Below are 15,562 nucleotides of genomic sequence, written 5' to 3'. Positions count from 1 at the left end.
CTGAACTGTGTTCAGTTCTTGGAACCGAAGCAGGGATGCATCCCTTCCCTCGGTGCATCTGTGGTTCCAAGAACTGAACACAGCTCCATTTTCAGTGTGTTCCTCTCAGTTAAAACAACCTGCTGAGACTGCCTCATCTTCCCAGGAAACCTCTCTCTGTTCCTAGGGTGCCCCAAGGGATTTTACGGGAAGCACTGCAGGAAGAAGTGCAACTGTGCCAACCGCGGTCACTGCCATCGCATCTACGGCGCCTGCCTGTGCGATCCCGGCTTGTACGGCCGCTTCTGCCACCTGGGTACGCTCAGGTTATCCCTGAATCCCAGCCTTTCTGGGAGGTATTGGAATTAAATACCAATATAGCCAGATGGAACGTGCCTGGGCTCGTCTGGTCCTTGCTGCTTGACCAAGGGTGGAAAGGGTGGTGATTTCACCTCAGAGACACTTTGGGCTGGCTGGGTGTGTGGTGTTTCACCCCACAGACACTTTGGGCTGGCTGGGTGTGTGGTGTTTCACCCCACAGACACTTTGGGCTGGCTGGGTGTGTGGTGTTTTCACCCCACAGACACTTTTGCCTGGCTGGGTGCTGCAGCTGGGCCCGTGGAGACAAGTCCAGGCCTGCAGGAGCTCTGGTGGTGCTGGGATGGAGCTTCCCCCCATAACAGGGGCTGCTCCTCGGGTTTCCCTCTGTGGAGAAGCTTTAAGGCGATGGTGAAGGAAAGGAGTTGGTTCTGATGGTGGGTTTGGATCCAGAGCTTTATTCCTGGCCCACAGGCCTCTGAATCCAGCAACAGCTCCAACAGAACTCCCCAAACCGCGTGGTTGCTGTCTTTTTAACCCCAGGGAAAAGGGGAGGGAAGGGGTAGGGAGCCACCAACCAGGTCAGGGAGGGTAAGTCTCAGGTGACAAATGACACCTGGATGGCCCAATGTACCCCAGGGCTGAGAGGCATCTTTTGAACTTCACCAATCACACAACATCCTTCTGGAATGCCAAGATTGATGGACGGCGCTCAGCAGGGAGCAAGGGAAGGGGAAGGGAGAGGTGATTGGCACACCTGGGGAAAGAACCGGGATACTGAGACAGGCTATTACACCACAACAGGGAAGGAGCTCTGTGCCCCTCACTGACCAGCTCTCGCTCTCCCTGCAGCGTGCCCCAAGTGGGTGTTTGGGGCCGGCTGCTCCGAGGAGTGCCAGTGCCTGCAGCGCAACTCGCGGGACTGCGACGCCAGGGACGGCTCCTGCCGCTGCAAACCCGGCTACCGCGGCCGGCGCTGCCAGCACAGTGAGTGGGGCACGTGGGCACGCGGCCAGCTGGCTAGGGAAGCACCTCTGGGGTCACCAAAGCCAACCCATGAGCCAGCAGCACCTGGGCAGCCACGCCATGGCGCTGAGCGCCGCATCCAGGCTTTTATAAATACCTTCAGGGATGGTGGGACAGCTGTGATGGGTGATGGGACAGCTGTGACAGGGGTGGTGGGACAGCTGTGACAATGGTGGGACAGCTGTGACAGGGGTGGTGGGACAGCTGTGACAGTGGTGAGACAGTTGTGACAGGGGTGGTGGGACAGCTGTGACAATGGTGGGACAGCTGTGACGGGGTGGTGGGACAGCTGTGAAAATGGTGGGACAGCTGTGACGGGGTGGTGGGACAGCTGTGACAATGGTGGGACAGCTGTGACGGGGTGGTGGGACAGCTGTGAAAATGGTGGGACAGCTGTGACAGGGGTGATGGGACAGCTGTGGCAGGGATGGTGGGACAGCTGTGACAATGGTGGGACAGCTGTGGCAGGGATGGTGGGACAGCTGTGACAGGGATGGGGACAGCTGTGTTAGAGGTGGTGGGACAGCTGTGATAGAAGTGGTGGAGCTTGGAAGGGTGCTCAGCACCCAGGGGCAAGGAGTCATTTCAGAGCTTCTTTCTCTCCAATTCTGGCTGTTCACAGGCTGTGACCCTGGCTATTATGGGGATGGCTGCAAGAAGAAGTGCAGCTGCTCTCCAGGAGTGCCCTGTGACCCTGTCACTGGCGAGTGTCACAAGGAGTGTCCCCCAGGCTACCACGGCGAGCACTGCGACCAAGGTAAGGCAGGGCAGCTCTGTGTGTGCTGGAAACTCCCCTGTCCTCAGCATTTTGCTTCACAAAACGACCCAAAAGCACTTCCAGAATCCCCTGAGAGGCCCAGCACACTGCAAATGATCTGATGGGCGGCCAGCAGAGACTTCAGGGGACACAGGAGATGTCATCCACAGGTCTCTGTGAGATGCTGCTGCCTCTTGAAAGTGGGAGAGAAAATTCCTGGTAGAAAATGAGCCTGATTCACAAAAGAACAAGGTCTTTCTTCACCCTGCCACTGGACATCTCTCTGTTGGTAGATGGAGGTGATTGGGATCTAATTATCTTTCCCTGGCCTTGTTGTCTTTCTCCTTCCAGGCAATCCCTGCCCAACACAACATTATCACATTTTCTGCTCTGTTCTCTATTTTTTATTGAAGCTCTGTTTAATCTGCAAGTGCAAAGGAGTATTTTACATTTAATTTTCATTAGGATTCAAACTTCTGGCTCTGTATGAACCTCCTAGAGCAGTTCTGTGCTCTTCCCATGCAGGGCCAGTTTGATGGGATGGTGACTGAGCTGCCCAGCCCTGTGTGTATTTAACTGTGTCCAACACTCAGGCTCTGAGGGTGCAGATTTCAAGATCCTGGGGGTGCTTTGTGTGCCAGAGAGCTTCACTTTGGGCAGACAAAGGTGCTTTGAGAGAACCTAAAGGCAGTGAGTCATTGGCCCGAGGTGATGATTACAAAATATGAACGCAGTGTTTGGAAAAGAATAAGTTCTGCCAACCACAGAGCTGAGTGGCAACTGAAAAGTCAACCCACTCCTGCTCCTGTGGGGCTGGGGCCTCCTAAACCCACTTCTGCTGGCTAGGACCTGCAGAAAATGCCAAAAACTTGGGCACTTTGGAGACAGAGTGCAGCAGAGAGGTTGGAAGTGGCCAGCATCTGGATTTGGATTGGAGCATCCCAGGAGTTTCTGATGTTCAGCCAAGCACTGCTTCACCCCAGCCCAGAAGCTGCAACCATCAGCCTCATTATCTGCCAGCAAAGGGTCGTGGTGCAGAGCCCCATCCCTGACAGAGCAAGAGCTGCAGAAAGCAGCAAAAATCCCAATGCAATTGCAACCACAGTGCTGGGAGGAGAGATGGGAGCAGCTCCTGCAGTGCTGTGCTCCCTGGCAGGGTCTGAGAGCCCTGAGCCCCCTTTGGGGGGATGCTGTGGCCCCTGGAGCTTTTTCAGGCTGGGTGCTCCCGCTCAGGATATTTTTAAAAAGGGTAAGAAAGGAGCTGAAGGCTGTAGGGGGGAGTCACAGGAAATAACACAAATATTTGTGTAGAAATAGTAGGCTCTTGGCTGTTGTTCGGATCTGGAAATTATTAAAGGGTGAAGACAAACATCTGCCATCAATTAGCAAAGGGGAGGAATAACAAAAACTCCACTGTGCCGCTGGAAACGGAGGCGCTGCGCTTCCTCCGCGGTTTGTCGGTGCCCGTGTGTTCCCCTCTGCTGGGGCTGCTCAGAACATTGGCTTTGCTGAGCCTGGAGCTCTCATGGGGGGCTCAGGGAGGATTTAGGGATCTTGGCTCTGGGGCCCTCAGTTTGCATGTCACCAGCTCGTTGTTAAATTGTGGAATGGGGTGCAAAGATCAAAGCGAGCCGGGATCGGCAGAACCACGCTGGCATCCAGAGCAGAGGGCAGGAAAAGTGAATTATTCCTTCTGTGCATGAGGATGTTCCTTCTTTCCATCTGTGTCCTGCTGCAAACCTGGCTGCTTCTTAAAATCCCGGTGCTCAGATCCTGGAGGCATCCAGCCAGGGAGGTGAAAACCCTCAGAGCACCTTGGAAAAGCCAAGGGGTGGTTTGGTGTGGGGCTGTGACCCTGGTGTTCTGCACCCCAGCCCAGAGACAGCGGGGTGGCTTGTCCAAAGGCTGGAGATCAGTTTGGCCTCAGTTTTTTGGGGATGTGATGGTCACTCTTGCATGAAGAAATACTTTTTCAAAGGACACACAACAGGCAGAAATGACAGGCAGACAGGTCAGGTGGTGGTGGCAATGCTGGAGGTGACCAGAGTGGCTCACAGAGGGATCACACCCAGGCTCACAGAATCACTAATGTTGGAAAAGACCTCCAAGATCACCAAATCCAACCTCTGAGCAAACACCACTAAACCATGAGCGCAGGTGGGAACCTCTCACAGCTCTGGGAACCCCAAACAGAACCAGAGGCTCCTTCAGCCTGCAGGGCCAGGTTGGTAAAATGCTCTTGGGTGTCTTGGGGGAGATGTTCTGACCCTGCTGTTCTCCCACAGAGTGCCCTGAGGGGACATTTGGGCCAGGCTGTCAGCATCCCTGTGCCTGTGGAGAGGCATCCTGTGACAGGAGCACGGGGCAGTGCCACTGCCCCCCTGGCTGGACAGGACACGACTGTGCCCAAGGTGAGCATGGGCAGCAGAGCAAACACTCAGGGATTTCAGTGTGGAGGGAGGGATTTTGGTGTAGACCTATGGCTTTGCTTTTACTAAAACTCATTTTGAAAATACCCCCTGCAGTTAGAATCATCTTTGTGGAAAATTAGAGAAAATTGCAGCTTTTGATGGTGAGTCCTAAACAACACAATGAAAAATATGAAAATTTTTTTCTTGTTGCATTCCTCAATGTAGGAGAGGAACCTTTCTTTATTGATGCATGTTTTTAATTGCCTTCACCAGCTTACTCTTTAACTGCTGGAAAACTAGAGAGTCTGAAATGGAAAGCTTTTGCATGATTGTGCAGGATTGCAGCAGCTGGAAGGTATTATTCACATTGAGATGTCCTGCTCCTAGAGTTTGGCTGAGCAACGAAACTACGTGTGCACAGTGCTTACCATACAACTCAAGCTGCCTTTTTTCCAGGCCCTGGAGCAGCTTAGGACCAGTTGGAGAAGGATTCTTGCCCTGGTTTTAGCAGTTTAGCCTTTTGCTCCTTGTTTGCAGCTCCCAGTGGGTTCCAGAGCAGTGACTGATGTGCTGTCCATGGTGTGACAGCAGCTGTGGAGCCCCTGTGCCAGCAGCACCATTTCCCACTGAGGAGCCCTTGGAGCTCCCTGCAAGTGGCTGCAAATCCAAAATTGGCTTGAAAATGCTGGAGTGAGCTCAGAATAGCACTTAGAGAGTGCTGTGGAGCAGGCAGGGCCAGGCTGTGCTGCGAACAAAATCCACGTCTCGCATGAGCACAGAGGGAGCCCAAAAGGTCTCACATTTCCCTCTGCCACCTCAGCTCTGATCCCTGTGCTCTGTGTTCTCTGTCTGCTCACGCTCCAGCCTGCCCTGAGGGTCTCTGGGGGCCGGGCTGCCAGGAGATCTGCCCTGACTGTGCCAACAACGCCAGCTGTGACCGCGCCACCGGAGCCTGTGTGTGCCCGCCTGGGTACACCGGGCAGCGCTGCCAGGATGGTGAGTGGGGCTGGGGTGGGCAGGATGGTGAGTGCAGGATGGTGAGTGAGGCTGGGGTGGGCAGGATGGTGAGTGCAGGATGGGGTGTGCAGGATGGTGAGTGAGGCTGGGATGGACAGGCTGGGATATGCAGGACGGTGTGTGCAGGCTTATCTCCAGCAGGAATGGGGGTATCTCAGCTGAGCTGGAGCATCTGCTGGAGCATCCAGTGACCCACCATGTGGTGCCATGCTCTGTGCACATCTCTGTTCCTTCCCTCATTGGGGTGCAGCCTGGGGACTTCACAGTCCCTCTAACCCCATGTCCACTGTAGTAACTTCTGCAGCAGGAGAAAAGAAGGCAGAATGCTGAGCCCCTTGTCCCATTCAGCACTGCACTCGGGGTGTGAGAGCTCTGCCAGAGCACTGTGGTACCCAGCAGCTCTGCCCAGGGCTGGGATTCCAGCAGCCACCTGCAGTCCCTCCCTCTCTATTTCCCTTGGCAGTGTGTCCACCCGGCTGGTATGGCCCTGCCTGCCAGCTGAGCTGCAGCTGTGCCAACGAGGGACATTGCCATCCTGTGACGGGGACTTGCAGCTGCCCGCCCGGCTGGACAGGGCACCACTGCCAGCGAGGTACAGCACCTGTGCTCTGCCACCCTGACCTGTGCCAAGCTGTGCTGCCATTGCTCCGTTCTCATCTTCATGCAGGAAATCCCTGTCAGATTTGTGCCTCTGCCAGGGAAATCTCTCTGACATCCTTTTGGTTTCTTGGCTGTGTCTGTCTGGTGCTGGCAGTGCCTCTGGTCTCTCTGCAGACGCGTTTGTCCCTGTGCCCAAGGGACGCTGTGCCTGCTGGTGAGGGCAGCACTGTGCCCATGCCATGCTCTGTGGCGCACACCAGTGATGGGCTCCTGCTGTGTTTTTCCAGCCTGTGACCTGGGGCGTTGGGGCCCTGACTGTGCCCACACCTGCAACTGCAGCAACGGCGACGGGAGCTGCAGCGCCGAGAGTGGGCAGTGCCACTGTGAGGCCGGCTACACAGGCACCCACTGTGAGCAGAGTGAGTGCTGCCCTGCCCTTCCCTGCCTGTCCTCCCACCCTCCAGGGCCTGCAGGGCTCCAGGGAAGAGCATTGCTCCAGCCCAGTCCCTTTCCTTGGCTGTGATGCTGATCCAGTGCCCAGGGTGATGTGGGTATGTGACAGTGTTCACAGGGGTCGAGGGAAGAGATGAGGGTCTGACTGCATGTTTCAGAAGGCTTGATTTATTATTTTATGGTATTTATTACATTAAAACTATACTAAAAGAATAGAAGAAAGGATTTCATCAGGAGGCTAGTTCAGAATAGAAAAAGAAAGAATGATAATGAAGGTTTGTGGCTCGGACTCTCTGTCTGAGCTAGCTGACTGTGATTGGCCATTAATTACAAATATCCAACATGGCCCAATCACAGATCCACCTTCTGCATTCCACAGCAGCAGATAACCATTGTTTACATTCTGTTCCTGAGGCCTCTCAGCTTCTCAGGAGGAAAAATCCTAAGGAAAGGATTTTTCATAAAAGATGTCTGTGACGTGGGTACAGACCTGTAAGGGGCACAACCCACTGGTTGTGGGTTCAGCTGCCAGATATTTTTATTCCATTCAGAATCCAAGCTCCTGCCTTAGGATAGCTCCTCTGGGACCCAGGAAGGGACAGGCTGCTCAGTCTCCTCTCTTTCAGAGTGCCCAGAAGGGTGGTTTGGGCTGAGCTGTCGGCACCAGTGCCAGTGTGACAATGGAGCCACCTGTGACCACGTCAGTGGGGCTTGTACCTGCAGCCCAGGCTGGCGAGGAACCTTCTGTGAGCACGGTGAGTACCTGACCCCGGGCACCAGCCCTCCGTCCCAGAGGGTTTGTGCTCCCTGTCTGACTTTGTCATCCCGTTACAGCAAAGAGAATCCCTCAGGATGGCCTTGGGGGAGCAACAAAACTGCAAGCTGCTGCCTCTGGTTTTATTTCTGGAGGGAAAAGGTTTTGGGGAGAAAAAAAGGACTATGAAAATGTAAATGATAGGTGACCCAGTGGTTGCACAGCTGTGACAGTGTTCACAGGGGTCTGAGGATGAGGGAATAGAGAAGGACTCTCTGTTTCAGAAGGCTTGATTTATTATTTTATTATATATATTATATTGAAACTATACTAAAAGAATAGAAGAAAGGATTTCATCAGAAGGTTAGCTAAGAATAGAAAAGAAAGAATGATAACAAAGGCTTGTGGCTCGGACAGAGAGTCTGAGCCAGCTGACTGTGATTGGCCATTAATTAGAAACAACCACATGAGACCAGTCACAGATGCACCTGTTGCATTCCACAGCAGCAGATAACCATTGTTTGCATTTTGTTCCTGAGGCTTCTCAGCTTCTCAGGAGAAAAAATCTTAAAGAAAAGATTTTTCATAAAATGTGTCTGTGACACACAGCTGCTGTGGCCACCTGAGTGTGCACATGCTGCACACAGGGTCTCAGAGCAGCCTCTTGGATGGAGGAGGCTCTCTCCAGCTCCCCCAGCAGCCTCTCCGTGGTCAGGAACATCAAACCATCACTCTCCTGATCTTCCACTGCCCCCTCCTGTACCTGCAATGTCCACAGTGGGCTTGCATCCAGTATCTGCTGCCCTCAGCAGCACTGTCACGCTGCTGCAGCCTCAGAGGCCACCAAGGAAGGGGCAGGCAGCTTTTCCCTCTGGGAGGGCTCCAGCTCTGCATTCTGTGTGTGGGTTTCTCCTTTGTTTTCCACAGCCTGCCCCGATGGATTTTATGGACTGGAGTGTCGGCAAGCCTGTGACTGCCTGAATGGTGCCCACTGTGACCCTGTGACAGGACAGTGCCAGTGTCCCCCGGGCTGGACTGGTGCCCGCTGTGCCCAGGGTGGGTATCTGTGCCCAGGGTGGGTGTCTGTGCCCAGGACAGGTGTCTGTGGGAGGTGCCCACCCTGCTCTCCATGGCACTCTGGGGCCAGGGGTGTCTCTGCTGCCAGGTCATAGGAACCAGAGTTCTGGGTTGTTCATTCCCCATTTGAGATTTTCTCTGTGTGGAATTTAATTTTGGTTCTGGAGGGGTTTCTGCCTGAGCATGTTCTGGTTGGATGCAGTGAAGGCTTGGGCATCCAGCAAAACTGCTCCCAAATAATAAAGGATGTAACAGTGATGATAGCGGTGTTTGGATGTCACATTAATCTCTTTAACACCACAAAACCCCCTCCCAGAGCAGCCAACCACCCCTGGCACATCCCCTTGGCAGGGTTGGCAGGAGCCTGGCCGCTGTAATTCCCCCCCAGTGCCCACCAGCCCTGCCTGCTCTGCTCCCCTGCAGCCTGCCCGGAGAACAGCTACGGCCAGAACTGCAGCCACACCTGCCGCTGCTTCAACAACGCCACCTGCAGCCACATCAGCGGCCGCTGCCTGTGCCCCGAGGGGTGGACGGGACCCTCGTGCCAGCAAGGTAACAATTCCCAAACCCCTGGTTGCCCTGCCAGCAAGGTGACCCTTCCGCAGCATCTCTACCCAAGCAAGGTAACCCTTCCACAGCACCTGCTTCCCTAGCAATAGGTAATCCTTCCACAGCACCTGCTTTCCCCAACAAGGTAACCCTTCCCACATCACCTGCTTCTCCTGCCAACAAGGTAACGCTTCCCTCACCAATTGCTTCCCCAGCAAGGTAACCCTTCCCAAGCACCTCTATTCCAGCAAGGTAACCTTTCCATACCACCTTCTTCCCCAGAAAGGTGACCCTTCCCAAGCACCTCTACCCCAGCAAGGTAACCCTTTCACAGCACCTCTATTCCAGCAAGGTAATCCTTCCACACCTCCTACTTCCATAGCAATAGGTAACCCTTCCCACACCTCCTGCTTCCCCAGCAAGGTAATTAATGCTTCCACAGCACCTCTACCCCAGCAAGGTAACCCTTCCACAGCACCTCTACCCCAGCAAGGTAACCCTTCCCACACCACCTGCTTTCCCTGCCAGCACAGGGAGGAATGCCACTCCCGAGGTAGACAGAAGCTGCTGCCTCTTACCTGAGCAGGTGACACACCTAAAGTTGTCATTGCATCAAAATCAGCATTGCTGTGTACCACACCATCCACCCACCGCTCTGGCTGTGTTACACAAGCCTCCAGAGGTGTGTCCTGACCGGGATGTCTGTCCTGTTTGTCCCTCAGCCTGCCCAGTGGGGTTTTATGGCAAGGACTGCCAGCAGCACTGCCTGTGCCACAACGGCGGCACCTGCGACCCAGCCACGGGGAGCTGCGCTTGTCCTGCAGGCTGGACAGGGCTGGCCTGTGAGCTGGGTGAGGAAACAGCTGGGGAACGGCTCTGGGGCAGACAGAGCTTGCTTTGGAATGCTTTTTTCCCTTTTTTCAGCTTCCTTTTTCTACCTCTGTCGGGGTCGGGATTCACTTTCGCGAATAGTTCAGGCTTAGATGTTTATTATTTCTTATCAATGTTACAGCAGTGAGTTCTGCAGTCTTTCACTAACAAAGCATAAAATGGCCAACTATCTCTTGTTACAAGGTCTTTTAAGGCTAAACTATCCAATTAAGAAATTATACCTAAATTATTTTCACTTTTAACTCAATAACCGATCACTCAGAGTCCGCAATGCGGACTTTTCTGTCCAGTTACAAAATACCACCCCTACCCATTAAGAAGAAGGTAAAGGTGGTAAAGAAGGAGGACCAGTCTCTGCCCTAAAACCTCCATCTTGCTTTATATATATCACTATATTCTAAAACCCTAAACTCTAAGTTTCCCACCCTGTGATATTACACACTTCTATTCAAACTCCACACCCGTAATCCCAGTTCTATCAATTTTGGAAGCTTCTCCACTGCCTCAGGTCAAATGCAGTGTTCTCCTGGGAGTCTGTCAGTACAGAAAGTCTATCATTCTCAGCATTTTAGAGCATCTCAGAGCTCCACCAGTTTTGCTGTGGAGGTTGGAGGTGACGTGCGAGGGGTTGGGGCGCTCGGTCCTTGTTGCGGGTGTGGGGATCTGGGAAGGTGGGATCTGGGAGGGTGGGAACCAGGGCAGTGTCTCACCCTGTCCCCTGCCAGCCTGTGCCCAGGGCCAGCACGGCCTGGAGTGCCAGCAGAGCTGTGAGTGCCAGCACGGGGGGCTCTGTGACCGCCGCACCGGGCACTGCCTGTGCCAGCCCGGCTGGACCGGTGACAAGTGTGACACAGGTGAGTGGGGCTGATCTGTGCACTGTGGTGCTGCACAGGGAGGGTCTGGGGGCTCAAGCAAAGACAGAAAATTCAGGTTTCAGCCAGCAGGGAGGTGGCAGTGCTGTGGTTTTGGCTGTGCCCCTGTTTTGCTGTGCCCTTCCTCCTTCCATCGAATGACGGAGGGGTTTGGGTGGGAAGGGACCTTAGAGATCATCCAGTTCCACCCTACCTTGCTCCTGTCATCTGAGGGCTGTCCTGAAAGTGCTGGTGCACGCCCAGACCAGCTTCCTCCTCTTCCTACTATATTCTAAAACCCCAAACTCTAAGTCACCTCACTGGGTCCTGCCACATCCTCAGGGACAGTGTTCCCTCCCAGCATTGTCACATGGAGTCCCAGAACCCCACACAGCCTCTGCAGAACGGGGCACCAGGCAGTCTAAAGCACTTCTATAATTTCTTCCAATATAAATTAATGAAGAAACCCACCCAAAAGATATAAATTCTGTTGTTTTATTAAAAAGAACCAAGCTAGGGTCCTGTCAGCTCCCCATGGTTGTATTTCAACCTGCCTGTGTGTGCACAAGAGAAAGACCCAGTCAGCTGTGGAACCACTGGGAAAAAGCCCCCAAAAGTCACTTTTTTTGTGCAACCTGTCCTCTCTGCTGTGTTCCCATCCCTGAAGCTTGTCCGGAGGGGCTGTTTGGGGCACGCTGTGAGCAGCTCTGTGACTGTGGGGACAACGTCTCGTGCCACCACGTCACCGGTGCCTGTGACTGCCCCTGGGGCTGGAGGGGCCGGCGCTGTGAGAAAGGTGAGGAGCACCCCTGGGTGAGGGAAACACAGGGAAACATCAGCTGCTCCAGAGCCTGGGAAGAGGAAAACTTCGTTTTTCATGAGAATTACAAGTTGTGGCAAAATATTTTGAGTCTGTGACACAAGATGCTGCTGGGCTGGTTCGCACTGGAGCAGGAGCCCCTCAGAGGAGGCTCTGATGGCTTCCAGGCATTAGCAACAACTTAAATCCTGGCAGAATGTCCATTTTCAGCTTCTTTTTTCCTCTGTTGAGGTCAGATTGAAGGCACTTGAGACAGTGGTTCATATTCAGACTCAGGTGTTTACTATTTATCAATGTTAACTCACAGCAGTGAGTTCTGCAGTTCTTCACTAGCAAGGCAAAAAATGGCCAACTATCTCTTGTTAGAAGGTCTTTTAAAGCTAAACTATTCAGTTAAGAAATGACACCTCAATTATTTTCACTTTTAAGCCAATAACCAATCACTCAGTGTCTGCAATATGGACTTTTCTGTCCAGTTACAAAATACCACCCAAACCCATGGAGAGGAAGGAAGAAGGTGAAGAAGAGAAGAAGGAAGAGGGTGAAAAAGGAGGAGCAGCCTCCACCCTAAAACCCCCATCTTTCTCCATATTTATTACCATATTCTAAAACCCCAAACTCTAAGTTTTCCACCATGTAATATCACACAATTCTAACCAACTCCACACCCTCAATCCCAGTGCTATCAATCAATTTTCAAATCTTTCTCCACGGCCTCAGGTCAAACGCAGTTTTCTCTTGGGGGCGTCAGCACAGAAAGCCTCAAACTCTCCAGAACTCTACCAGCAGCAGGCTCACATCCCACTGTTTGTTTTCCCACAGCCTGCCTGCCAGGTTTCTTTGGGAAGGACTGTGCCAGTCGCTGTGGCTGTCCCCTGGGAGTGCCCTGCCACCACGTCACCGGCCAGTGCGGCTGCCCGCCGGGACTGACCGGCTCTGGATGTGAAAAACGTATGGAGATGGGAACGGTCCTGCTGCAGGCCCTGGGAACGGGGTGGGCCAAGCCATTCCTGCAGAAAATAGAAGGGGAAAAGAAAGATAAATGTTGGGGGAGATGAAACAGGAAAGCCTTGTAAATGTGGTTGCTTGGCAAAAGATTTTGAGAATATTGAAACTATAAGTGAGATTGAAATGAAAGCAAGCTTTGAGATACCTCAGTTACTGAACAACTGGAAAACAATGGTGTGGTCAGCTGAAGGTAATTCCCTTTTGATGAGACAACACCCTCTGCTTGCAGACAGGTCCAAGGGTCAGAGCAGACCCTACCAGCTTAGCAGAAGAAGTCCAAAGAGGAGTTTTTAGAGTATAGTAATGTAGTGATTCTTATAAGCTATATAGAAATGCTATAAAATTTGTATATTGTACTAGATTAGTTAGTGAAAATCAGAACATCCAACACAGAAGATTTATTGTATTCTAATGAAAACCTCGCTCTCTTAGTCTTAGCTCTTGCCTTTTACTCTCTTACCCCTTTTTACTCTCTTATGCTTTTGCTCTCTTACCCTTTTACGCTCTTTCCCTCTCATCCTCTCTGCCCCTCTCTTCTCTCAGGCCTGCTCTGAGCTGTGCCTGGCATCTTCCAGCAGGGCCCTGCACCCAGGCCCTTTGCAATAAACCCCAAATTCCAAGTCCAGAAGAAGATTTATTGTATTGTAATGGGAACCTCGCCCTCTGATCATCTCTTTTACTCTCCCATTCTCTCTTTACCATGCTCTTGCCTTCTTGCTCTTTACCTCTCCCTCTTCAGGGCCTGCTCTGAGCTGTGGCTGGCAGCTCCCAGCAGGGCCCTGCACCCAGGCCCTTTGCAATAAACCCCAAATTCCACGACCTAACTTCAAAAATCTCTCATCTCCATCCATCCCAACTGTGCTACCCCCGAGTCTCTTACAGATAAACGAGGAAAAGCAGCCCAAGAGCAGAGCTGTGCCAAGGAGCAGCTCCCAGGCTGGCACCAAGTGCATGCCTGTGGAATGTTAGCAGGGCAGAGGGAGCCAAGTGGGAAAGCAGAGCTGGGTGTTTAGCCAGAGGATTTGCAATAAATGACTGTTAAAATGAGCCCCTGTGGGTAGGAGCAAGTCTGGAAGAGGCAGAGGTGTGTGAGCATGTTCTTTACGTAGAGGACAGTGGTGAATTTGCTATGTCTGCGTGTGGAGCCTGCAGAAATGTGAGGGCAGGAAGGGCTGGCACAGCAAAAGGCATTTAATGCCTTTAAGTACTCCCCTTTCCTTTCAATCCAAGTGTTTCCTGGAGTGAATGACCCCTTTGCATGAGAGTCCCTTTGGTTTTTGGGTGGCGGAGAATTTTACTGCCATAAAAGGCTCTCTAAATCCTGGCTTAAAATAAAATGTTTTAAAATAAGCCTTGCAGAGAGGGGTGGGATGGCTCCTGAGTCACCTTGGTGCCCTGTCTCCTCACAGCCTGCCTGCCTGGGACCTTTGGGGAGGGCTGTGCTCAGATCTGCCAGTGCTCCGGAGCCACCGAGGAATGTCACCCTGTCACTGGAGCCTGTGTCTGTCCCCCTGGCTTCCATGGTCCTGCCTGCCAGCTGGGTGAGTCCTGCTCTGCATCCCCTGTGCTGGCTGTGCCATCCTGAGATCCCAGTGCCACGAGGGATATGTGTGTGTGTGTGTGAGTGAGTTCTGGGTACTTTGGAGCAGGCACATACAGAACTCTCCTGGGTGAAACATCCATGCAAATCCACCTGGTGGATATCCCTGGGCTATTTGGACTTTCTCCTTGTGTTTGTTTTCCCCTTCCCCGGGCTGGTATAGGGACCACTCTGCTCCCACTGCATCCCCTTTGCTGGCTGTGCCATCCTGAGATCCCAGTGCCATGAGGGACGTATGTATGAGAGTTTGGGGTGCTTTGGGGCTGGCACAGACAGAAAACTCTGCCTCCTCCTGGGTGAAACATCCATCCACATCCACCTGGTGGGTTTCCCCAGGCTGTCTGGACCTTCTCCCTGTGTTTGTAGCCTCTGTTTGTTGTCCCCTCAGAGTGCTCCCCGGGCTGGTACGGCCGGGACTGCGCGCGGCGGTGCCGGTGCAGGAACGGGGGACGCTGTGACAGTGCCACGGGGATGTGCCACTGCCCCGCGGGATTCATCGGGGCTGACTGCGCCATCGGTGAGCTCTGCCCCAGCCACGGGGGCTGGCAAAGCAGGGGAGCCTCCTCAGGGGGGGATGAGGGGTGGCAGAGGCAGATCTGGCCTGCAGAAATGCTGCTGACCCTACAGGGATGAGGAGCAGAACAAGGATTGACCCCTGGGAAAAGCTCCCTGTGTCCTTTGTCAGCAGTGCCTTGCTCTGTGTCCCCACCTGCCTGCAGCTGACAATTGTGACGGTGTTCACAGGGGTCCGAGGATGAGGGAAGAGATGAGGATCTGACTCCATGTTTCAGAAGGCTTGATTTATTATTTTATGATATATATTATATTAAAACTATACTAAAAGAATAGAAGAAAGGATTTCATCAGAAGTCTAGCTAAGAATAAAAAAGAAGGAATGATAACAAAGGTTTGTGGCTCGTACTCTCTGTCTGAGCCAGCTGACTGTGATTGGCCATTAATTAGAAACAACCACATGACACCAATCACAGGTGCACCTGTTGCATTCCACAGCAGCAGATAATCACTGTTTACATTTTGTTCCTGAGGCTTCTCAGCTTCTCAGTAGAAAAAACCCTAAGGAAAGGATTTTTCATAAAAGATGTTTATGACAGACAGTTTGCTGTCTGTCTTAGCCATGGAAATGTTTTTCTGCTCTGTTTATTTTATGATAAAGTGATCTCTCCTGACACATGATGCTGTATCGCTATACAGCCATGGCTGGGCAGGGCTTGGAGCAGCCTGGCTTAGTGAGAGGTGTCCCCTTGGAAAAGGGTTTGAAAACAGATGATCTTTAAGCTCTCTTCCAACCCAAACCATTCCATAATCCTATGGCACAGCAGGGCAGGGCTGGAGACCCCTTCTGCCTCCCATCACTGAGCTCCAGTGCTGTGCAGAACTGTCCCTGTCCCACCTCCCACCTGCCCAGCCCTGCTTTGGCCTGATTGAGTTTT

The 15,562-nt window shown here is 52.8% G+C and overlaps 1 protein-coding gene across 1 annotated transcript in view; it reads left to right on the top strand.

Moving 5' to 3' along the window:
- MEGF6 (multiple EGF like domains 6) overlaps positions 1-15,562 on the top strand; it is a 91,236-nt gene that overhangs the window by 70,830 nt on the left and 4,844 nt on the right. The window contains exons 14-29 of the mRNA XM_059487403.1: positions 167-295; positions 1,150-1,284; positions 1,946-2,080; positions 4,366-4,491; positions 5,356-5,487; positions 5,972-6,100; positions 6,396-6,527; positions 7,188-7,316; positions 8,243-8,371; positions 8,816-8,944; positions 9,664-9,792; positions 10,558-10,686; positions 11,351-11,479; positions 12,326-12,454; positions 13,921-14,052; positions 14,500-14,628. Coding sequence (XP_059343386.1) covers positions 167-295; positions 1,150-1,284; positions 1,946-2,080; positions 4,366-4,491; positions 5,356-5,487; positions 5,972-6,100; positions 6,396-6,527; positions 7,188-7,316; positions 8,243-8,371; positions 8,816-8,944; positions 9,664-9,792; positions 10,558-10,686; positions 11,351-11,479; positions 12,326-12,454; positions 13,921-14,052; positions 14,500-14,628 — 2,082 coding nt within the window. The remainder of the gene's footprint in view (positions 1-166; positions 296-1,149; positions 1,285-1,945; positions 2,081-4,365; positions 4,492-5,355; positions 5,488-5,971; positions 6,101-6,395; positions 6,528-7,187; positions 7,317-8,242; positions 8,372-8,815; positions 8,945-9,663; positions 9,793-10,557; positions 10,687-11,350; positions 11,480-12,325; positions 12,455-13,920; positions 14,053-14,499; positions 14,629-15,562) is intronic.

Source organism: Ammospiza nelsoni, chromosome 22 (genome assembly GCF_027579445.1).
Source record: "Ammospiza nelsoni isolate bAmmNel1 chromosome 22, bAmmNel1.pri, whole genome shotgun sequence".
NCBI classification, from domain to species: Eukaryota; Metazoa; Chordata; class Aves; order Passeriformes; family Passerellidae; genus Ammospiza; species Ammospiza nelsoni.
The sequence above is the reverse complement of the archived record's forward strand: the minus strand, read 5'-3'. Positions and strand labels throughout refer to the sequence as shown.